This window comes from Lutjanus erythropterus, chromosome 14 (genome assembly GCF_056507025.1).
Source record: "Lutjanus erythropterus isolate fLutEry1 chromosome 14, fLutEry1.hap2, whole genome shotgun sequence".
Lineage (NCBI taxonomy): Eukaryota > Metazoa > Chordata > Actinopteri > Lutjaniformes > Lutjanidae > Lutjanus > Lutjanus erythropterus.
The window spans coordinates 1,955,135-1,980,941 of record NC_139330.1 but is presented as its reverse complement, the minus strand read 5'-3'; the positions used below and the strand labels follow the sequence as shown (position 1 = coordinate 1,980,941).

Below are 25,807 nucleotides of genomic sequence, written 5' to 3'. Positions count from 1 at the left end.
CCTCCTCAGGTAATCACAAATTGACTTCAGGCAAGTAGATTTCTGACCCACTTGCCCAACCGGGCAATTAAAGAAAAACATTCAAGTTGAACCCTGGGCACTCTTCAATTAAAGAGAAGAGTGACAATCTTTTCCTTTTCTTTGAAACAGACATCCTGTAGCACAGAGACATGAGTGCAAAGTCTTTTCTCATATTTCTGAAAACACTCAGTACTCCTGCTGCTTCTCCAAACTGGCAACCAGAATCTACTGCAGGTGAAACACTGACTATGGAGAAGTACCTAAAACAACCCCACTTCAAATAACTATCTTTTTAAACCCTCTTAAGAAATGCACCTCATTACATAAATATAATGGTAATTTTACATGTTAGAGTACATGGAATTAAACTAGAGTTTCAACTTAATGACTTTTCTGTGCTTGTGCACAGTTGGCCATTAGGCAGTACAATCTAATAAATGATGAAATTGATGATAAAAGTTTATTAAGGGGATTCACTATGAGATGAGGGAGCGACACTCACTCGTGGTCATTAAGTGAGGCTTCAATGGCAAAATAAAATGATATCATTACTTCTGATCTCATCCCACTTCCTCTCACGTACCAGGTGCAAAATATTATTTCCCTGAATGTCCTGTCATGTCTGAATGAAGCCGTAGCTGATATTTACCTGACAGACACCTATGTCTGAATGACAAAAAATTACTTTAAGAGATGCATGCCAGCAATGTTATATATTCCATGTCTGAAAAGGTTTCGAGCCAAATGAGCGAATATCTTTTGGAAGAACGCCATCCCTCCATTAGAGCTCACACGATGTAGGTTTTGTATCTATATGTGTCCTCTGATGCATAGGTTAAAAAGGATGGACATTGCTTCAGCTTACGTGTCTCGTGGTGGTTCGCTACGTGACCGAGCATCGGTGCCAGGTATGGTTCCGGGTGCGCCGGGTCGGTTGGGGTCTTGGATTGCGGTGGTGGAGCCCGGGGGCGCTTGGGAGCGAGAGCGGAGCTTCTTGTCACCGGGTGTTTGGCACACAGACGGCTCGCTGATGGCAGAACCGAGTTTCCCAGCCGGACCAGTGAACCACTCGCCCGGCTTGGTCAGGATCTCCTGCTGCTTCCGGCAGTTATTACACACCCAGATCACCTATAGGAGTAAAGGAGCATGGGTAGAGGTTACACACTCAGAAATAAAAGGTTCTTGCTGAAGGACTGAGGATCATTTGCTGCTGAAGAAAGGATTCATCAAGAGTCTCACCTACAAAAATCCAGCAGTGTCAGCACATTGCTGCAATTACGGACAAGTGCATAATATCAGAGGTAATTAAACGTACAACAAAGAGTTTCTAACTGGTTATGAAACAGTTTCAGGTTAGTACTGATGCCTGTATTAGAGATGAGCGACTGGACAAATACATCGCCCATTGACGATGGGCTGAATCCAGTGCCTGTTTGGTTTTTTGGACGATATTTGGGGTGATATTTGTCATTTTATTTTGCTAATGTAATGTTCTGCAGAGTCAGGTGAGGAGTGAGAGGTTAAATGCCCGCAGAGTCGCACTCTTTTCATGCAGTTAAAGTTTAATCGACCAAACCAGAGTTGGTGATTGTTGGAAGAGTGGACAGACTAACAAAGTCAAATGAAGAGTGTTTTACGAATTAAAAAGCAAATTAAGCTCGTCTTAGTTCTGTAAAAGAGAGAAACTAAAATTCAGAAGGTGTACGTTGTATTTCTCTGTTTAAAAAGGAAAATAAACATCGGGGTATTTAATTTCTTGACACTTTGTGAGTTTATATTTTTTATTGGGTTTACTAAATGCACTGAATCTCCAAGCTGAGGCTCAAGAGGACAGGAGGAGGTGAGAGGAGGGGACAAAGATATTGTCAGTCGGCGATGGATGGCGTGAGCATGATCTGATGGAAAACTTTAACATATCGCCTAACTCTATTCTGAACCTGAAAAGTTGGTTCCCAGCTGGAACTAAGAAATAGCAGTTTTGCTCTTGAGAACCAAAGTGGGCGTGTCATATTCTTCTGGTCATTGTGCCTTGTGCAGCGCCCTCTGTTGATGACAGTCTTGATTACAATGGTTCCACACTAAACTGATGGAAATAAGGGCTGGTTCATTAGATAACACCAAGGTTCCAAGAATCTTTAACAGAACCAGTTCAGGAAGCAGAGCCAATTTCTTACTGGTCCTACTGGAAACCAAAAAGGGTTCTCCTATGGAGACGAGCCAAAGAAACCTATAAAGTTCTGATTAGCAACTTTATTTCTAAGAGCTTACAGAAACAGCTATATGCCGCCATCAACCGATAAAGCTTTTATCTAATTAGATAATCAAATATACATGACATGCATTAACATTGTTGGACACGTGTGTTCTGAGGTATTTAATGCAGCTGACATTAGTACCACATTAATGTCCAACAGGAAGCAGCTATTCTTCACTGCAGCCTGTGAAAACCATCTCAACCAACTACTTTGCCAACCACTAATCGGAGGCCCGGCTCCTGTCAAACAGGAAATGGAACAATGCACTTCCTAAAGAGCTGCAGGGCTGCCAATGAGTGGTCCAGAAAAAGGCTTTTATGGAAGCTTTTTAAGATCACCATCACGGCAGTTATACCAGGGAGCAGCTTGGCTTCTACTGCTGGGCTGCTTCTGGCCTCCAAATGAAGCACACAAAGCCAACTGGATAATGAAAGGATATTGAGCTCGCTGCCAAAATAATGTCTCCCGTCTTCTTTCTTTCTATTTGTCCCGTCACACATATGCACACCGACTATACGTTGGCTGTCTACACACAATACAGCTCAGAGCGTCCAGATTCACATTTCTTCTGCTCACATTTTGAAGTCGCATGTCTGCTCACTGCAAGCCTTAATTCACTGTTAACATGTCCATTTCATGATGTAACACATACAGTGTATTCTGACAGTGATGACAAATTAAAATTCAAGCAACCAACATATTTTACATAAAATACAGTATGTATGCCGCTTTAACAGCCACATATGATCCTCTGTCTTGTATGTATCGCTTTCTTAGTTCTTTTTATCTATCATTTAAAAATATTAGTAGTAACAGTGAAGCCTACATATCATATAACTTTAATGAAGAACTGAAATGAGCTGATACAAGACTGAGTGGAAAAAAATATTTCCATTATAGATTTTTTTAACAAAGAAAGAACAATGTTGGAAGCTAAAACTGGCTCCTCATCTGTCCTGTATCTAATGGGACCTATGGGTAAACACTTTCGTCAGTGCTCTCATGACTATTTTGTTTGTTTGTTTTTCAACATAAATTTATTACATTTAAAAAACTTTTAAAGGGATAGTTCAGAGTTTTTAAGGTGTGGTTGTATGAGGTACTTATCCGTCAGAAGCTATGCAATGTACTGCTGTGAACAGGCTCAGCAGCAAAATGTATCTTACACACTTAAAAATGAAATAACACCTTAAGCTTATGCTATATTTACAAGGTTTTCACTGTCCGACAGACGTTTCCGAGGAAGAGCCACTGTTACATAAACCAAATGTCGCTTTCTCCAAAGCCGCCGGACATCTTTGGCAAAAACCAGTAATTTTAGAAAGGAGTTGCTGCTCAATTGAAGCCTTGATTGGTTAGTTTGTTTGTATAACTGCGACACTTCTGTGAATCTGAACTCAACTTTTAAAACACAATAACACAAACAAACAGATGGAGGCAGCGATAGACAAGCAACTCCTGGGTTCTGTGAGATACAATGACTAATTTTGTCAATGAGGTTTGGTTGGTTTGGAGACGAGAGTGATATTTGGCTTATGTAACCATGGTTTCCTGTCAGAAAAGACTATCTTACAGCAAGGTAAAGCAGTGAAAATATTGTAAATATAGCATATATTTTTGGTGTCTAAAACACATGTTGCTGTTGATCCAGTCCACAGCAGCACATTGCTTAACTTCCTACACCAGCACTGCTGCTGCTTCTCCAAACTGGGGGTGTCAACCTTTTTATGTGTATTTAAAATGAAGTTTTTATTTTTCTCTTACTGATTTGCAACAATTCTTAGAATCCTTCATTGGCCAGCTGATATCATACAAGACAATAACAATCAACATTGCAAAGGAGTGGCGTTTGTGAAGATGCACTAATGACTATTGGTCAAGCCAAATTTTGACAGCTTCAGACACACACTAACTGAAATGCATTAAAAACACACGTGATGTCTGTGACGCCTGTTTCTCTGCATCTCGTCAACATCGCTGTCAGTTCATATCGATGAGGGACGTGTGTTACATCCTAGAATAGACACGAGGATTCATGAAGGCCTGCAGTGTGTGAATACAGCCCTGTGTTGACATCAGAGCCAGGAATGAGGAAGATTGGATGACAGGGGAAGTGAGGTTGGGCGGGAAATAAAGAGACAGTCAAGAGGATGGAGGAGAGCGTGGGGAGGTTAGAGTCAGTCCCTCTCCTCCAGCCACCAGGGTTCTCATTACTCCTGAACACTCCCCAATGACTCTTTAAAGAGAGCTAAAATAAAACACTCTGGCATTGGCCAACACCCCCCAAACACCACCACCCCACCGCCCTCTTCCTCTTACCCTTCCTCTCTCCCTCCTCCTCCTCCTGCTGCTCTTCCTCTCCCTTCCATTTCTCCCTCCTCCAGATTGCTTTTGATTAAAGCTACAAAAGCCGAGGAGAAAACAGCTTTACACCAACGCAGCTATATTTATCCTGCCAAACACCCCAGCACCACCAGGGAGAGAGGGAAAACGTGTGCTCAAACACACACACACACACACACCAAAGAAAGAAAAACACTGCCTCATGTGGGACATTATAGCTTTGGTGAAAACATCCACCAATCTGTGATTTTCTGCAGCCAGACCGACGAGGTGTACGGCTGCCAGATCGACACTGCAGTGCCCGTTGACTTGTCCATGACGAGTTTCTATGTAGTCATGCATTTCAACACATCTCTAAGGAGGTTTATTGTGGTTTCTTGATTTAAATCCTGTAGGGCTGCAACTTTTCATCAGTGATTAATTTATCGCTCATTTTCTCAACTAATCAGTTAGTTATTTGGTCCGTAAGGGTCCATATAGGAGTAAATAAACCAAAAAATATTAAGGTTACATTGGAGAGAAGGCAGAAATCTCTACAGCCAATATCGCCAAAACTTGCACAAAGAAAAAGTAGTTGGATAAACAGAACTACAGGTAAGACGGGAAAATATGCAGTTTTGATTCTGGGGTGAATTGACCCTTTTAAAAAATTGCTCCACACAATATTTGTGCACAATAGAGGAGGAACATTATTAGGGTTACAAAAATAATCATTGTCTTCAACCAACAGCACAAAATATAACTCAAATATATTTAAATATCTGCAATGATATAAAGAAACAAATATTCATTTATGAGAAGCTGGAAGTGTCAACTGTTTTATATTTTTGCTTGATAAATGTTCTAATTATTTAAACTGCAGCAAAATGATCTTCTGTCAATAAAATAATCAAGTAAAAGAAAAAGCGCCAGGGAAGAGGGACAATACTCCAAGATTAACATCAATTTACGAAGGAAAAAAGTGATTCTGAGATTTAAGTGGTAATTTTATGAGCAAAGACAAACCAAAAAGTGGAATATTCTGAGAATATAGTCATAATTATGAGATAAAAAAATAACTAAGATCAAAACTGTGTAACAGTAATAAGTTTGAAAGAAAAAACAAACTTTTGAGGAAAAAACTTGAATATTCTGAGATTACTCATTTGTTTTTACAAAAAGTAACTATGAGATAAAAAAGTCATAATTATGAGATTTAAAGTCCAAATTATTAAATAAACAGTCATAATAACATCAGTCCTAAGTTTGAAAGAAAAAACAAATTTCTGAGAAAAAAACTTGAATATTCTTATAGTCATAATTATGGAGTAAAAAGTTGTAACTATGAGATAAAAAATCCAAACTATGAGACAAAAAGTCCAAATTGTGAGGTAAAATAGACACAGACACCAAAAGACATAAAAGTATGAGTTAAAAAGTCAAGTCATGAAAAACACAAACTTCTGAGGAAATAAACCTGAATATTCTGAGATTATAGTCATATCTTATCTTATAATTATGAGATACAAAGTCAGTATTATGAGATGAAAATGTTGAAATTGAGATACAAAGTCAAAATTATGTCAGTCACAAATCTGAAACGAAAAACTCAAAATAGTGTTTGTCACATTAGGAAAAGCACAGGTGTGACATCCCATTACACCGTGCGACTTCTGGATATCAACGTGCAGTTACCCTTTTAACTACAACATCGAGCCAGATTTAGTTTAAAAATAAATCACAAAACAACCACAAACAACTTCTCTGCAATTTAATCAGAAACAAACATTTACAGAAGCAGGAGTGTGTGAATAATAATGGCATGCAAACAAGTTGACCATGCCCCCAAAAATAACTTCTTCTCCACAGCAACGTTTAAAGAGATTTTTTCTGGTAATTGATCACATTTAAAGGAACTACTCAGAAAAAATACAAATTTATTTGACATTCGTTTACTTGCAAGTTACAGTTGAAAACAGGACCTTTTTTGCTTTAAATTATAATAACTAGGAAAACTGATCAACTATGAATAAGATGCTGCCTATAAAACTGAAAAACTACAACAATCTGCATCATGATTTCTTAAAAAAAGTGTCCACTCTGTATGATTCTATAAACATCAGGTCAATAATATTGGCAGACTGATATACTAACTAATTACAATAGCTTTCAGTGTACCTATTTAGTGCATGCTTTTTTTCTTCTGTCTTATTTCTAAAAGTGGTGATCTCTTCTCTGCAGAGTGGCTCTGAGAAAATGAAAACGATGTTGCCATTGCGACAGTGGCACAAACAATACTAACACTTGGAAACACTGGGGGGGGGGGTTGAAAAGTTGTCTATTTCCACTCACTCTACAAGTCTGAAAGTAAAGGATCAACAGAGGAGAAGTCTACAGGCTAACAGAAGTGGCACTAACACAAGAACTCGTTCCATCACAGGAGAGTAAACCTCTAAGCTCAACACCACTGATCATGCCACTCAGCATAGCAGTTCCTGTATGGCATCAGACACAGAGGCTCCTTGCAGCTCTGGCACATCCAGGACGTCATCTGGTGCCTACCCCTTGCTCTGCAGTTGCTGCACTTCATGCTCCCCACAACCTGGTACCACCTGATGGGCTGGATGGCCACAGGAAAGTGCTCCCATGATGTATTTCTTGGCCTGTATCTTCTCTGACTGCATCTCCATGGCATGTACCTCCATGACGTGTATCTCCTGTAGTTGCAGCAGCAGGAGCAGCAGCCATGCCTGCATCGCATATAAACAGGTGCTCTATATGGACGGTATCCTCTCATCCTATATGGGGATGATGCAGTGGCTCTCCTGGGTCTCCACTGAGGTGGCGGGGTGATGGACCTGGTCCTCGGAGCTGCGTGAGGCGGTGAACAGGATGTTACAGGGGGTGGGAGTGGAGCACTGTGAGGTGGAAACAGATCCAAAGGGGAGAAAAGAGCAGACAAACACCAATCTTCATCCTTTGAATCTACAGGATCCTTCTCCTCTGGACTGACACTACAGGCAGGGATTCGATTCATTTTAAAACCAAACTGTCACTGGCAGAGGTGCATGTGCTACTACAAAAAGAGAGCCTGGTTCCAGACATCTGAGTAACACAACAACAATTTGCAAAAAATGAAAAATAATGAAGTCAAACCAGGTGCCAATTCAGACAGATCAGGTAAGCAAAAGGTACTGGAGCTGAATCCAAGACAGTTATTTTCTAAATAAATATTATTTGAAAATATTTATGAAAAAATAGCGTACATACTAGGGCTGGACAATTAATACAAATTACTAAATACTATATTCAAAATAAATATTATTGTGCTGTAGAGATGTCCTGGCCTACAAATTATATTCTACAGTAGGGCTGGGCGGTATACCGGTTCATACCGAAAACCGGTCTTTATTTTCATTATGATATGAATTTTTCATATACCGTCATACCGGTGAATAGCCCAAACAACGTCCGGAACGTGCGCGGCGGAAAGTGTTTCAGCGGGGACCCATTTCACTGCTGCACACCAACACCACAGACGTGCTTGCATGAGCGTGTGTACTAGGGATGTTCCATGGCAACTAATTTCTCTGTTGATTAGATGCAAAATTTAATTTAGAATAGTCACTAAGAAAACACAAGGCAGAATTTAATTTATAATGTTAAACACTGTCCGAAAAAAAATACTGTGTATTAAGAGCCATTTGAAGACATTAATCAAAGTCTACAATCGCCAAATGCCGCTGAAATGCGCACTACTTCACAAACCTTACTAGCTTACGCCTCACCTTTCCAGGCCGAAGAGGGTCACAGTGTCTGCAGGTAAAGGACCCAGAGCTAATGTTAGCTGCTAGCCCGACACACAGTGTGGCTAACGTTAGCTGCTAGCCCGACACACAGTGTGGCTAACGTTAGCTGCTAGCCTGACACACAGTGTGGCTAACGTTAGCTGCTAGCCCGACACACTGTGGCTAACGTTAGCAGCAGCAGCTCTGCCTGCAGGTTTGTGTCTGTGTTTAATGTGGTCACGTTTCTCCAGTCGAGTGAATATATATCAACTTATTCTGTCACAGTCTACATTCATCTGTCCGACTTCGCTGATGTAAACATCCGGTGTTGCCACGGTGATCGGTTCATACGCGCTGGGTGAGAGGAGCTTCTGTCTGACAGAGCTGCAGCCCCGACTAGTGCCGTGAGGCAACAGATAACTGGCATCATGCATGAATGAAATATTGACAAATATTGACAAATATTTCATTTTTAAATATTTTAAACGACTAGTGTTTCTGGTGCCGACTAGCGTGGGTGGGGACGTTTAATTGTATAGTCGTCCATGTGATGGTAACCATACTTTGAAGGGGTCATGCTTTTACCTGTGTGTGGACACATGACACATGAATCCTTATGACAATAAAATGGGCTGTTTAAAGACAATCAACTGCAGTAATTCTGTTCTCAGTAGAAGAAAATGTGGGTAAGAACACTGTTGCATGAAAAAAAAAAAAAAAAACATGAAACCGATATGATTTTTTAAAAAAACCGTGATATGAAAATTTTGTCATACCGCCCAGCCCTATTCTACAGGCTGAAGACTTCTTTGTTTGGTACAGATCCTGACAAAAATCACACCATAATTAAATGTTTTCCAATGAAAATACAAATAATGATGTTAAAAACATCACTTGAGTAAAATTAAACTTTGAGTTGTGAAGATGTTTTGTATAATTGCAGACAGGATCAGGATGAGATGACCATATTATCTGACACAGTAAAAACAATCGCAATTATAAAGTTTTTATAACTACATTGTATCTAACCGTTAGCTAACAAGCTAATAACTAATTAACTCTAGCATACAGCCAGGCAGTTAAACCCGAACTGAGAAGATAAACGACTCACCTAAAGTTTATCAAAGACTAGCGATTAACAAACTAAACTCGTTGTTGTATGTTGAACCGTAACTAGCTGACACAGTGAAGAGGAGAAACATGTCGGCACTCACTCGCACAGCTCGGACTCCATCTTTGATTCCTCCATGACGGTCTCCGCTGGGAACAGACGGTCGGTGCTGCGGACGGCGTAACATTCATCCCAGGTACGAGTTTCATTCACAATTAAGACTCGTCTGCTCGACATTTTCCACAGCAGAAGACTGACAGACTGACTGTGAAGAGTTACCTGCGCTTCAGCTGCTCTGTGCGGTGACCTCCTGCTGACACACAGGCGCCATCTTGACTTCTGACCTGATGACGACGATCATTCTGACTGCGCTTATTTTATTATTTTAATAATCCATTTTGTTTTATTTTTAAATCTTTGATTTGTTGTTACTAGTGTCCTACTCCAATTATTAAATGTAACTCTATAAAAATATTATTCTTATATGTTTAAGGTATCCACTAACAGCTTTATACTGTAGGGGAGACTGGGGACGGTTGCAACACTCTTGAAATTTCTCTAAGCTTGGAGACTATTAGAACTTAACCAACCAAATTTTTTTTTTTATGTATTAAACTTACATCCGTCTATTAATTACTCATACCATTTAAAGATCATTACTTATGTCATATCATTCAAAATATTTATTTGAATGGAAAAAGTCAAATATTGCAACTGCCTCCCAACTGCAGCTGCAACATGATAAAGAAACGGTTGCAACATATTAAAATACATTAAGTCCTACTAATTAACTTTTGCTTTTGCACACAATAAGCATATATTGTGAAAACGCATGTATTGTTTTACAACTGAGAATAATAATAAAAGAAGATAATAAAAGAACAACCCATATACCATGAGTTTGTGAGGTTTTTTACACATTGTATTTCTATAAAATTAAGTTTTTGCTATTGTAATCATATTTTGTTGACTACTGATTTTTATGCAGTAGTTTAATTAATTCTCAAAACAATCTTCAGAGACTGCAACATGCAACTGAAATGGCCAATTATTATATTATTAATATCATTATGGGCTGACTTTTATCCCTATTTTTCCTTTTATAAAATATACCCAAAAAGCTAAGGGCTATACCAGCTGAAATGATTTCATCAGACAACACAGTAAATCAAAGTACATCTCTTTCCTCAGTATAACCTGCCTGTGTAGAATTTCCCCTTAGAAAGTGTTTTTATTAAAAAGCAGTTGACTCTAATCCACATGCAAGCACCCTTTCCATCAAAAAAAATCTATAATAGAGAAAGGCACAACTACAACAGAATATTGAGAAAGCAGAATATAAAAGAACAATGAGGCGAACAGAGAGTAAACTACAGCTCCACACAGGGTGTTTATACTGAATACTGTATTCAGTCTACAGAGTAATATATCTGTGGTGTTAACAGACATTATAAACAAGCATTTCAGAGCTTAATCCTGCATCAAATGAACTTTTTGGTCACATGAGGGCGACAGACTCAACCTGTGAACACTTTTGATACAGCTTGCTAGTTTGGTCATCCTTGTATTGAAGAGGTTGCAACATAAAAAAAAAAACACATATTTGGCCTTTTGTCTGTACTATATGTCTGTACTTCAGAGCCACATACCAAAAAACACAAATTCATAGATTAAATTGTCCAATATTTGCTCTAAGTTTTTGCTTCATATTTAATCATCCTAAGGCCTAAGTGACATATATCAGCTTTAACAGTCATGTTGCTAATTATTAAGACATACCAAACAGAAATAAAATATCTAATTAATGAATATGGTATTCATCGACAGTCAGTGTATTACCTGCAGTAGCAGCAGCAGAACCGGGTGGACAGGGTCAGCAGCAAAACGTTTTTTAGCTACTTAAAAAAAGCTCCACCTTCAAAAAAATCAATATCAGTTTAAGTGTATGTGACATTTTAATAATTTTCACCACTTTACTTTGCAGTCAGACAGTGTTTTCTAACAGAAAACTAACTTTATATAGCTAAATATTGCTCTCCTGTGCTAAACCAAACTCTGTTGAGAAAAACAGCAATCTTACTTTACAGAACAAGAGTTGGTGGTCTACCGCTGCCTCAGTTGGTTAGTTTGTTTGTCTGACTGTGGTACTACAGTGAAACAAAACTAATCTTTTAAAACACTGAAGTCACACGATTACACAAAGAAACTAGCAGATGGAGGGAGCTGTAGACCAGCAACTCCCATGTTCTGTGAGGTAAAATTACTGATTTTGCCTATGGAGTTTGGTTGAGAGAGAGAGAGAGAGAGAGAGAGAGAGAGAGAGAGAGAGAGAGAGAGAGAGAGAGAGAGAGAGAGAGAGAGAGAGAGAGAGAGAGAGAGAGAGAGAGAGAGAGAGAGAGAGAGAGAGAGAGAGAGAGAGAGAGAGAGAGAGAGAGAGAGAGAGAGAGAGTCATATTTAGCTACGTAACAGTGGTTTCCTGTTGGAAAATGCTGTCTGACAGCAAGGTAAAGTGGTGAAAATATTCTAAATATGGCGTACACTTAAACTGATATTGGTGGCAGAAATATGTTTTGCTTTTGTGCTTTTTTTCTGCCTGTCCAAACTGGGCGTGTGCCGACCAGCATATACTGTAATACTCTTATCATACCCCATTTCAAATAATTTGAATCATCCCTTTATGACAGACCAAACATCAAAGTTTACTTACTCTGGCTGTGGCTGATAAGCCTTCCAGTTCTGATTAGGGGAATAAAAAAATCTAACAAAAGAATAAAATTTGTTCAGGTGCTGAAAAATGAAACTGGTGAGTTAAATTAGCAGGCTGACTTAAAGGGATAACACCATGTTTTAGGTGGATTGTCCCACCTGCCAGTTTTCCTGTTGGTGTACTCCTCTCTAAGCACATTTCACTCTTTGCTGGAGCTCTCATTGTGTTGTTACAGTGTGTTGATACGGCAGAACAAATGGCCAGTGTTGAGCAGATATGGAGCGGTGAGCTGTTATTTTATAAGAGACTCACTTAATCCCATAGTAATCCCTGTATTAGATCACACTCTGATGGTGAAACAAGCGCCGGAGAGGAGGAAGAGTAGGCAGGCAAAGAGCAGCCTGACAGTGAGCTCTCACACACACAAACACACACATAAAGGATGGACACATATATAGGCGGCTTGTGCATGCTCACACAAAAGCGTCCATACAATCAAATATATGCACATGAGCAGCGATGCACACAAACGCCTGCTCTTATATACACACACACACACAAACTGCAACAACAGCAGCAACGTGTCACATGACCACAGTAAGACCCCCCCTGAGAGGAGTTTGTGAGTGAAGGAGAGAGCCAGAGAGAGAGAATAGCTTCTCCACAGATGGAAACTAGGACACCAAACCCCTGTGTGTGTTTGTTTTGCGTCCTGCTGCATCCATGTGTGTGTGCGTCCATCTGCGTGTGTGTCTATTTGTGTCTGTCGAGGAGCTGGAGTATGTGTGTGTGTGTGTATTCACCGTGGAGTGTGTGCATCATTGCTCATGTGTATATGGTGCATTTGGGGGTGTGTATATGTGTGTGTGTGATACAGTATGACAATGAATAATCCAGCGGTGAAATCTTGGAGTTTGTGCAGCAAGGTGTTTGTTTCCTGGAGAGAGTGGGATGTTTGTGTAACGACAGACTGTACAGTATGTGGAATGGAGGTCAGCGTGTGATGGTGACAGGTTCAATTCCCAGTGCACACTCTCCACTGGTGCCTACATTCATTTTTTCAGATCTGTTCTCTCTTTTTTTTTTAACAAAATGCATTTAACTTTTTGTCTTTAATTTAATTAGAAAGTCGCACTAAGATCAAGATTTCACTTACAAGTGAGACCTGAGTAAAAAATAAAGTTAAATAATAAAATAACAAAAGGCTTCAACCGTAATATTTTATTTTAATAATTATTTTAATTAACAATTAAATGTTTTCCGGTCACACAAGTCAGTTGCCAGATTAACTTGCCCGACATGGCATTTTACTTGCTGCGGGAAAGTCAACAAAACTTACTGGTGAGCCCTGGATGATGGAAATGACATGTAGAAATAGAAATAAATAAAAAAAAAAACAATAAAAATGCAAAGATTTAGACTGTATATTAGCAGAGTCTGTCTGTCTTTCCAGGCAGCAGCGACCTGATGTGTGACACCTCCAGCAACCGTCAGACTTAAAACACACCGAGCGCCTGCCGCCTCACAGGTGAGACACGCACCACACTTACCCTATGAGAGGGGAGGGGGTGTGGGAGGAGGGGCGGGACCAGGAAGTAGCATCAGCCAATGACAGCTTGACGTATGGCACCAGCAGCATGCGAGGCGAGCGCCGTAACCGAGGGCGTCAATAAATCCTGCGCTAAGGATGAAAGACTGCCACAAAGGAGATTAGTGTCCACAGCAGCTAATGAGGTACTATATCAGCACAGCCCGGCACCCACAGCAACACACACACACACACACACACACACACACACACACACACACACATACAGTACACACATGCACACTCACAAAGAGCTCATACACAAATAAGTGCATTTGCAAGCACCCGAGTGCATTGTATTTGTACAATAACACATGGAACACTGGTCCTACAAGTAAGCACACTGCATGATGGGATACACACACTTTCTCTTTCTCACACACACACATACAGTATAAATACACATACACACACAGGCCATATCCACAGTTAAATAGTTGATCAATATCATAAATCATTTACTTTGACTCCCCGCAGACACTAACATCTTCAGGGAGCCAAGTGAGGGCCTCTGTCATCTGCAGGCCGGATATAACATACGTAACACACACACACACACACACACACACACACACACACACACACACACACACACACACACACTTATCAGGTCAGTAGGAGGAAAACTTTAGTTTGTGCTCCATTCTCTGCATTTTCTCCAAGTTAAGACAAAGATAACATCTTTATGAACATGCATATGTGATGAGATGTTGTGTGTTTTTGTGTGTGCGTGTCCTTTCCATTACAGGAACATGTTAATATTTTACTGTGTGTTGGACTCCCCCCTCCCCAGACACTTTTTTACAGACACACACAGCTGTAGTAGTTTAGTTCAGGTTGGTGTCATGACACTGCACTTCCCTGTTTCACCACAAAACGTCTCTAGTTAGCAAACGTAGCACCTGGTCATGTGAAGGTCTGCCTGAGTGTAAGTGAGGACAAGTGTGTGAGAGAGAAAAAGAATTCAAGGTGTGTTTTTGTTGGGGTGTACAAGATTTTTTTTTTATTTTAATTTAAACTAGCCAAACTATACCAGAATATACCAGAGTATACCAGAACAATACAACAATGATAGATGACAATTTAAGTATTGCAAAAGAGCCATACATGGCTCTAGAGCTGCAGGTTGCAGACCTGTGTGTTAGACAACTACTTCTTCAACTTTTAAAAACATTTCTGAACTCTTGATAAAAATTTCTTTACACTGATTAAAGACTGACATTAAAAGCAACACAGAGCTCTGTCCTGCAATAAGCAATTGAATTAGTGTTCATGTATGTATGCACACATGAGCATGCCAATGTGTGTGTGCAACAGTGCTGCACATCTGTGTGCATCTGTACAAGAGTGTGTGTGTGTCATTCTCATCATACAGTGAGAATGTATTTGTGTGTGTGTGTGTGTGTGTGTGTGTGTGTGTGTGTGTGTGTGTGTGTGTGTGTGTGTGTGTGTGTGTGTTTGTGTGTGCGAGGCTGCTTTCATAAGGAAGTGCACAGCAACAACCAGGAGAGAGATGGCCCCCTTAAGACCAGTCAATGAGAGACGGACGTGAAGACAGACGCAGCTAGCGAGACTGGCGATCAATAGTAATCATGAGGCGCTGTGGCGTTAACAGCAGATGACACATCGCTCAGGCTTTTCTCCTGCGCTGCACCCCGACACAAAGCAGCACAAAGCCATAATTCCTTGTAGGCTCAGATCAATACATGTACATTTTCACAAGTATCAGACACATAGTAAGATTATTTTTTAGGTATTTTTGCCTTCATTTGATTGGTCATTCCTCTCAAGGTGCAATGATACTAACTTTTTTGGTCACGGCAGCGAGCAAAGGGGGTTGTAAACTCTGCGTTTGAGGATTTTAACCCTCAGAAAAGTAAATGATTGTGGATCTGTGACACTTACAGCAAATCTACACAAACATGACACAGGCTCATAAACACCTCCCCCAGGGCAAAGCTGTGACACACACCTATTACATTAACATGATGGCAACATAACTGAACAAACGTGATGAATGAAAGTGCTGATTCCCAAAAGAAACACAGGAGGGGGCTCTGAGGGAGGAGTAAAACTGCAGTGACGCTGTAAGTAGTTCTAACAGGCAGCAGACGGCCCTGAGAAGAGGTGTACACATCTAACAGACTGCCAGGTAACTGACAGCAGGAGTGTGTTTTGGTTGTGTTCGGTGAGTGTGTGGATGAAGAGACTTGTAGCAACAGTTGCCAACAGCTCCTCTCTGAAATGTTCAGAGATTTTTGACTAACTGCTCGGAGCAGCTGCATTAAAAAAAGCAGAGTACCGCGCCTTTTCTCCAGGTGACTGCATGCAGACGCTGTCTGCTCACTGGGAACAACTAATAAAAGACGCTGGCTCTCAGAAGATAAATGCTATGTGGACACAAGGCCTTAGTTCTGTCACTCCAAACTTTTTCTGTCATGCACTCCCACGGAGGCCAAAAAAACTTCTACCCTCCTTGCCTGCTTGTCTGTGACCATGTAAAAAATACCATCGCTTTGCTTTGCTTGTTTCTCTTTTCTTTCATGTCAAAAGTTTGCTCTCTTCTTTTCAGAGCAAAAAGAAATACAGGTGGGACAAATAACAGTGGAAATGACTCTGTTCTAGCTATTATTTCAATGAAATTGAAATGATTTTATTATGTTATAATTACACCTGTGTTGGACAAGTCATGTCTGCTGTGAGAAAGGTTTATTCAATATTAGTTTCATTTCAGTTTTATATAATTGTAAATTGAATTTAATAATTTGGGATGCAACCAAATACAAATATGTTATTGCAGGAAAGCAGAAATAATGTGATGGAAACAGATATTTCTTCAATCCCAATATGGGATAGACTTATCATTGTATTATTAAGTTCTAATATTAATATATGTATAATGTTCTAGTTCTGTGAACTGCAGTAAGACTAATAAACCAAGAAACATGAATGCAGCATCATTGCAATTTAAGATTATTACCTTCAACTGAAGGAAATTTTTTTTTATATATTTGCGGTAAAGGCATATTTACAATGATAGAATAAAATTGTGGTCACTGATTGCCTTGATTTGTTTGAGTACCGCTGATTTATCTGGGTTTACAGCGAGGAGGATGTGCACATATATTTCATAATTATGTCAACATTAGATCATTTTAATGCTTTGATGGCACAACAGTTGCACTGCCAATGAATATTAGGACAAACTAAAACATTTGCCTGATTAACATAACGTCTGGTATAAACCACATCCATATCTTGTCTTTTAATAATTTTGTTGGTTGCACAGTTGCAGATACAGATAATGACGTCTCTGAACGCCTCTACAAATAATCAGACAATATAGACGAGCATCCTCTCAGTCCGCTCCCGCAGACTTTGTTCTGACTATATTTCAATAAGACAATCACCAGTGTCCTCTCCATCTAATCGTAAAACAGCAAAAGGCTTTGTTCAAAAATAGTATGGAGTATATTTATAATACCAACATCATGTCTGTGGTTAACAGCATCAGTGGGCTGAAAACACCGGTGGATGAAGCAGCACGCCAGTAATTCTGAATCAGAATTGGTCTAAAAACAGCAATCTAGCAGTGCTGAGCAGTCTGAGTTATAGCCACATAAAAGCACAGGTCCCCCACAGAAATACAGCCTTGGACATTACAATTAGAGAGAGGAGAGGTGTGAGTGAGCATGTGAGTGAGTGTGAGAGAAACGAACACACAACACTCTTCTCTGGGCTCCCATGAGAGGAGGAATCAAGACTTCAAAAATGGCCCTTTCTGTGAGAAACACTTGGCTTCGGTACAACAACACACACTCATCTCTCCACCAGAGCTCAGCCATCACTGCAGATAATGAGGCTGAATATCATTAGCACCACACCAGGCTGCATGCACCACACGCTGTATGTCTTATTAAAACTTTATCTGTCTCTTTATCGTTTACTTTAAAATAAATGTTTCATCACAGTTCATTCAATACACAAAATGTGGTGGGAAAATGGTGATTAAACCCCATTTTTGGGGGGGTTTGGTGTATGTAGAGAGCTGAAGTGGAACCAGAACTTTTAAAATAACACAAATAATTTAAGATGCAGCCATTGAACAGAACCTTGGACTGTCTGTCATGTGGTTAACGCCAGGTGTCCAGCAGCCTTTAACAAACTCCCATAACTTTGTGAGTTAAACGTCGTGTCTGAGAGCAAAGTCATGACTCAGAAACTTGTCTCACTCCAACAAAATGCAGACTAACTTCATTACACATGAATACAATGGACCCTTCCTAAGCCCCGCCCCTTTAGGCTCTGTGTTCCAATGACAGTTGGGCAAGCTTGATACTAGGGTTGGGCAATTGGACGAATATATCTCCTATCAATGATGAATCCATTGCCACTTGTTTTTTCTGGCCCATTTTGGGGCGATATTTGTCATCTTATTTTGCTAATGTAATGTTCTGCAGAGCAACACATTCTCATCCAGCGGCACAGGACACACCCACTCAGCCCGACCATGAGTGCTCTGAGCTGAGTGAGGAGTGAGAGGAAAACAGCCTGCAGACACTCTTTGCACTCTCTTCCCTTTACCAAAATTTAGCCTGACATTATTTCTTTTTCTTCCCTATAAGCAGGCATGACATGATTTGTACCAAATGATCCCGTGTTTTATTTGACGGTGATTTTCAAAGTCGGGGCCAAATTATTATTTTGTTAATTATTGTAAGATATAATTTAGGACAACATATAACAAACTAAAATCTTATTTGTCATCCTCATTTTTCTAATTACCTGCCAGTGACACCATTAGCATGTTATATCTAAAGAAGTGAAATAAAAGTTACACCACACACTATGTCACAGTTTGGTTTTTCAGTCTCTTCCTGTTTTATTTGGTGTGACTTCACTGATTATTTTCACCTGTTCTTCATTGCCTTCATCTGTGTCTTGTTGTCATCTCTGTAAGTTTTCTGTAATTGGTTTTTTTTTATTAAACTTTCCAAGTCAAGCACTCCTGTTGCAGTCTGCATTTTGGGTCTCCTGTTCCTGGTTGACAAATTCTGACACACCCCACCTTTATGTGCGACATTTTCCTGGAACCTGACCTTAAAGATCCACAGAAACCCTTTTTAAAAGCACTTTATTAAGAGCAGTTATGCTGATGTGGACAACAACCACACACTGATAGAATTGATATCATTCAGGGCCGGGATGATCCGTGCCAACACTTTCACTTTAACTTTGAGTGTTTAGTTTGAGTGGAGTGGAAAAAGCGGGCACAGTAACTTTGCACTTTTGGACAGCCGCTGTGCCAGGCAAGATTAATCAATCCCAGAGTAATTAAATGAATCCATGTCAAACAGTAATTCAAACCCAGTGTGCTGTCCAGCTAAAAGGCTAGTGCTACATAAGGCCTCCATTCTGCCAAAACGTTCCTCTTTAGAGCCAGTGATTGTTGTACCGAGCCTGAGCGAGGCAGAGAGGCTGCTATGTACAGCACACCAAAGCACTCTCGGACAGCCGTGGCGTTCGAGCCCAGCCAAGTATCATCAAAGTGCCGTTTGGCAGCTGCCCTGAGGGAAGGCAGCCAAGGCCAAGAAAGGTTCTAAACCTGACACAACTACACAAGCAGAGGAAGGTGTTAAAGGCATGTCCTCCGGGAACGGTTCTCCAGCACCGTCCTATCGGATCATTCGCTAAACTCCTGTTTAACCAGCAGGACACAAGACGAAGGAGGACGTCTTCTTCACGGGGACGGAGCAGGTCAATACAACACACATGTACGGGTATAGAACACTGAGAAAGAGGACAGATACGCTCTGAATAAGGGTTCCACTGGGGTTCTTCCTTCACACCACAGGCCAGAGGAAAAACTCCACAGTTCCACCTATTGTGAGTGGAACCACTATAATCAAGGATGCCATCAGCAGAGGGCGCTGCAGAACAACCACCTGTAGAAGATGACACGTCCACTTTGGTTCCCCCAAGGAAACCTGCAACTTTTGATTCAAGCTGGGAACCTTGCTTTTTTTGGGTTCTGAACCAGTTTATTTTTGTAGGAAATGTTGAGTGTGAACAGGAACAGGACCAGTTCCACGCTGGTGGAAAAGCTCTAATATGATTTTTCCTCCAAGTGACTCATGCTGGGTGAGGCTACAGGAATATCAGTAGGTACGGGAAAACTATGGATTTATAGATTGTTTTAATTTAGTTTTGAGATAATGACATCACTGTATATGGTGGCCAAGAAAGTATCTTATTAAATGATAATACATCATTAATACATTAAGGCTACTGATGCAACTTGTACCAATAATAATGTAATAAAAATAGGCAGGTGGACAAAGAGAAATTCATACACACACACAAACATACATCCTGTCCGAACCTGTTAGGATGGATTGTGTTAAAGGTTGCAGGCAGAGTTATGTGGTCCAGGAAAAAAGAAAAAGAAAAATCACATCACTCACCACTTTGTCCTCCTGCAGCCCAGTCAGCCATTCATGTATAATGAAAAGAAAGACAGAGAGAATGTGAGCAAAGATGATATCTGAAAGCATGACAATGATCCTGCAGCCCTGCTTACAAACAGTGTAAGAGACACACAGATATGTGACACCGAGCGTCATGCAGTCAACACCACACAAAGCAGATGGATGATTTTTTTTTATTCACTGACAGCAGAGGGAACTGAAACACTGTGGTCACTGTGCCTAAACAGGCAAAAATGAAAGATGCAAAAATGAACGTGAGATTTCTCAATCCTGTACACACTCGCTTTGCCAGGCGGAGATCCCACATCACGGTCTACTTCTGCACCAGGTTCTGCACCAGGTGTGTAACTACACCCCCTCTGTGATCCAGGGCCAGTTTCACAAAGATATTTTAGACCAGTCTTAACTTTGCCCATACATTAGTATGTTGCAAGTTAGACCATTTCACAAAAATAAAGACTGACCAACTGTAAGCCCACCAAAAATTAGATGCCTTACTCCGAGGCAAACTCAGGTTTAAGACCCCTGTTACCATGGTAACGATCAGTGCCATAAACTGATCAGTCGCACCCAACAAAAAAAAAAAGAGAAAAACATGGCTCGTAATTTGTGGTTTGTGAACACTGAAATGGAAAGAGTAATGAGAAGTGAAAAGAGCGCAGTAAGTCACTGGATTTTCTCTTTTGAACACTTCTTTCATTATGTCTTGTACGATATTTTTATTCCTTTTTGAACATCTTTGATGTTCTTCTCAACAGTGAGATTAACACTGTCGGACTATTTAAAAAAATAATTGTTGAATTCCTCCAAAAGACACATATTTTCTGCTGGGATAAATGGAGCTGAGCATTTGGATGCAGGGACTCAGTCGGCCATTTTTTTTTTTTTACTTTGAAAAATGTCTTAATTTACCCAGAATTCCATAGTCCTACTTAAAATAGTCAGGAACTAAACTGCTTTGTGCAACAGATGAATTTCGACGTCTATCTGAAGTCTGACTATCTGTTATATCTCAGACATATCAAAGTCTATCTTTGTGAAACCGGTCACAGAACATTGATGTTATATATCGCTCTGTGGCCACTCGCGGAATTGCAGCAGAAAATTCTGCAGCCTTAAAAGCATTTTCCTACCAGTGTAAGAAGAAAAACATCTGCAAACCTGCTGACAGGACGCCTGTAAACAAGCTAAATTATGACTCTTTCTATGATGAAGTTTGGATCCATGCAGTTTTTATATTCATAAAACTTTTGTGGAGCCAAGAGAAATGATTTAAAATGATCAAAATGTAAAGTCCACAATAGATTTTTGAGTTTTGATCCCAATTTAAACTTTTTGACTTTTGAAATATGTTTAGTCGAGATGATTTACTTTCCCGCCTGTGGTTCTTTGCTGCATCATCCCTCCTCTCTCCTGTCATATCTTCAGTTGTCACTAAGGCAAAAAGCCCAAAAAGAATCTAAAAAAAAGATCACAGCTGTACCATTATTTTGGTGCCTGAAAATGAAACAGATTTAATTGAAAATATAAAAAAATTAAACATCATTCACATCTACTTCAATGCTTTTACTCAATTATTTTTAAATACAAACTTTGGGGAATTCTAAAACTTTAAAAAAGTTTATCTAAAGAAGTTAAATAAGACCAATGCTGTCATTTTTCTGGCAAAGATGGTGTCAAATTTCCAGTCTGTATAATTTTCTTTTAATATTTCGCTCTTATTATTAGTTATTGCAGTTATCACAATTAATAATGCTCTGCACAAAACTGAGCTTTCAGAAAAATAATTAACACTGCATTAGGCAATAACTTTAGCATCACATGAAGAAATAAATATAAGTAACAAATCTAACAGTAGCACCTTACGTGTGTGTGTGTGTGTGTGTGTGTGTGTGTGTGTCTGTGTGTGTGTGTGTGTGTGTGTGTGCACAAAATCCACCCTTCAAAGATCTTCTCCCATTGAATGCAACTGCCGCCCACCCCAACACACCACCCAGGACCCCACAGCTGAACTCTCCCCACGTCAGACAGCAACTAATTAGGATGTACTTTTGACTCTGTGTGTGTGTGTGTGTGTGTGTGTGTGTGTGTGTGTGTGTGTGTGTGTGTGTGTGTGCGTGTGTGTGTGTGCGAGGTCATTAAATGCCACAGTGGCAATGTAGGAGAGGGGAAGGGGGTGGGAGAGGGGACGTCACTTATTTAAGAGGAAGACTCGCCACCCGATGCCATCACACACACACACACACACACACACACACACACACACACACCTACACCCTGCTGTGTGTGTATAGGGCACCTCCGGACCCCTGGGACACCGAGACAGAATGGGAGACCACCCCCTTAGTCCACAGCTCAGTCTAATGCCCAATTAACCTTTACCAGCTCCTGCCTGGGTCTCACACACACACACACACACACACACACACACACACACACACACACACACACACACACACAGAGATCACATTCACACACGGATGGAGACACACATCAGCAAACTGTAACACACACACATACACACATCCAGAGGATAGTATACACTAATACACACAAAGAGACACACACATATGTGCCATGGCTCATCACCTCCACCTGAGTCCAAACACCTGAGGCTCTGCTACAACCTGATTGGACGTACAGTCGAACAGCTGGATGTGCTGCTGTGAGTGTATTTATTCTCACACACTGCTATCATGCACCAGAAGTACAAGAAGAGTCAAAAATATAAATGAATATTGCAATAAATAATCCTGTCAGTTAAATAAGTAAAATAAAATGCAGCATAAAAAGAAAAGTTTTTAAGTTTTCCTTTAACATTTTTTTTGGTCTTAGCAAAGATTTAATCATTTATTTGTTTTAGGACTGGGTGATATAGATGAAAACCAATCAAAATAGTGAAGTTTCAAATCGGTTGACATCAATAATTATTGATTATGTAGCTCGTGACTGATGACAGGTTGTGTACTTCAAGAGGTGGAAGCAGCTGAGGTGAAAAAATCAAATGTTGGACCAAATATCACGTTTATAAGACGACTGGTGCTTTCGCAAAATATTAACCCAATGAGATGTTTTGATAATTACTGACTATTATGACTAATTGGGTCAAAGACAAATGATAGAACAGGTAGAACAGTCTGGAAGTTTTATTATAAATGCAGCCTTTAAAAACAGGAAAAGACAACATATGGGCCATATCACAAGTTAACTATATCAAAAATCCATATTGCCCAGCCCTGATCTGTCTTATAATAATATAAGCATGGGGAAAATTGTAAATATTGGGGAAAATATGTGGCTTGGAGGTGAAAAATAATTAAATAAATAATAAAATGAACAATTAAAGATAAACTGAAGACTAAAATAAACCAACTTATGTTATTAACTGGTTGGTTTTTACAACTGATTTTGCCAAGTGTCAAAGGAAAAGTATAAAACTTTATATTTTTCTTTCTGCACTGCGTATCGATACAAAGGGCCGTCCACACCGAGAACAATTAATAGAACAAGATGTGAAACCAAGTTTTATCAAAGTCCAAGCAAAATGAGAAAAAGACAGTTTTAGAGTAGAAAAACAGACACTGATGACTTAAAAAAATAAAATTATGAAAAAGTTTGGCTCTATACCAGACCGTGTCTGAGATAACTGATAAAACTTAATGTTACAACGTTTCCCTGAGGTCAATCAGTGTCATTCAACACGCCTGAGTTGTGGAGAGACTTTACAAACCACCTGTCAGTGTTACTTTGTCCACGTGGGGGTTTGAACCTGTGACCTTGATTAAAGATGACATCAGCTTTGTTCTGTGGACAATTGATAAAGTTCTGAAGTCAATGAAAGTGAATAATTTAATTTAATCTCTCAGACTTCAGCATGATAAAACATTCTGCTGGCGATCAGAGTATCAGAGTGATTTTCTAAAACTGAGTTATATCAGTCTGATATCTCATCATGTTCATGAGTTAGTGAACATTTTTTGAAAATGAGTTATTTTGATAAAAACTGATTGACTTGTAGAATCCAAACAAATTGATGCATCAAAATTCCTTTGATAACTTTAGATCAGTAAAGTCTGTAGATGACGTTGACTCAGTTCGGCCGAGCGGTCTCAGACGAGTTCACGAAAAAAGGATTTTGATCAAATTGAGGTAAAGTCATTAAAGTTGACATTTTTGAAGCAGAGGACTAACTGACAAAAAGATGCAAGTTTTCAAGATAACTGCAACAAAACATTTGATCATTTTGTCATTACAGCGCCACTTTGAGGTCAGTGAGTGTCATGTCTGTTGCCTGAGTACTGGGTGGAATACTGGGTGACCCACCTGCCAATTTTGGTGAGTTTTCGTCCAACAATTTCTGTTGCACGAATACTTCCAGTGGACAAAATTAACAATAAGAAAGAAATAATAATCTTCCTCTCTCTTACCGTGTTGGATCTCAGGGAGACTCGTCCTCCACAGCGGGCACAGAACTTGGTCTGGCAGTACGAGCACAGGTTCCCGCAGCCGTCTGCGAACTTGGTCTTGTGGCAGATGCCGCAGGTCGGTGCGTCGTCCCGGTGAACGGCCGAGCCCGCCGCCACCGTGGCCTGCCGGATCACCGTTTCCCTGTAGCTGGACAGCTGCTGCTGGATACCTCTGGAAGACAGAAAACAAGATGGACACATGAATACTTAAACATCTCTAAAAGGTGATCACGTTACAAATTAGAGTGTAAGACAAAAATATGTGGTGTGGCGTAACACTGACAGGAGTACAAAGTATCGGACAAATAGAAATGTTAAGCAGATAATGATCCTGACTGAAACTCAGTCGTGGGTGGGAGGCCTGCGCCAAAGTATCGGCAATCGCCGGTTCGATGGGCTGACGGTGGGTGATTGGAAAATTTAGCATCTTAGTGTTGTGATTCCAGACAATCCTGCTGCAGGACTGGCAGTTTGATACAGATCCCTGCAAAAATCACACCATAACCACTGAAATATGTCTTTCAAAGAAACTGCAAATAAAGATGCAAAAAAATATATCATTCTTTTTAAAATCGCAAATCATATCACCAGGGTTCCTACACCTATTCCACAGTCAAATTCAAGAACTTTAAGACTTTTCGAGGTGTATTTTCCAGCTTTTCAAGCACCTAACAGCTGTGGTAAATTACACATTTACCTGAATATACTCAAAATGATTATTTCACTCCTTCATCACATTAAATCAGATGTTATTGTGCTGAAAACAACCAAAATTATATTTCATGATATTCTACAAAGGAGTGACAAGTCAAAGGAAAAGACACTTGACAGCTAATCAGTTAATCGACTAACTGTTGCAGCTTTACTAAAAAGCAAAGTAAACGATCAGATGGCAATTTATTGTGAATGGAACGCAAATACAACTTCAAGGAATTTGAAGTACTTTGTCCGTACAAACCCTGTATCACAACTGCAATCTCAGTCAAAATAATTGCAAACAGATATTTTTTTCAAAGTCTTTCAACCCTCGTCAGGACCAAAGTGGAACTGAAGACTTTGA

The 25,807-nt window shown here is 39.9% G+C and overlaps 2 protein-coding genes across 2 annotated transcripts in view; both read right to left on the bottom strand.

The window, feature by feature from the left end:
• The window catches only part of rims1a (regulating synaptic membrane exocytosis 1a), a 110,461-nt gene that overhangs the window by 47,979 nt on the left and 36,675 nt on the right, over positions 1-25,807 (bottom strand). The window contains exons 3-5 of the mRNA XM_084735433.1: positions 24,709-24,919; positions 20,258-20,269; positions 887-1,149 (exon numbers count right to left, since the gene is read on the bottom strand). Coding sequence (XP_084591559.1) covers positions 887-1,149; positions 20,258-20,269; positions 24,709-24,919 — 486 coding nt within the window. The remainder of the gene's footprint in view (positions 1-886; positions 1,150-20,257; positions 20,270-24,708; positions 24,920-25,807) is intronic.
• LOC146315013 (uncharacterized) lies at positions 7,053-9,834 on the bottom strand. Its single transcript, XM_084735434.1, has 2 exons — positions 9,607-9,834; positions 7,053-7,612 (listed from the first exon to the last, which is right to left on the bottom strand). The coding sequence occupies exons 1-2, from the start codon at positions 9,732-9,734 to the stop codon at positions 7,057-7,059; spliced, it is 684 nt and encodes a 227-aa protein (XP_084591560.1). The 5' UTR covers positions 9,735-9,834; the 3' UTR covers positions 7,053-7,056.

Excerpts from the sequence above, each read along its gene's own strand:
- LOC146315013 (XM_084735434.1), bottom strand. The coding sequence starts at position 9,734 with ATGTCGAGCAGACGAGTCTTAATTGTGAATGAAACTCGTACCTGGGAT. Across the intron at positions 7,613-9,606 it reads TCAAAGATGGAGTCCGAGCT|TGTCAGTCCAGAGGAGAAGG; the intron begins GTGCGAGTGAGT and ends CCCTGCCTGTAG.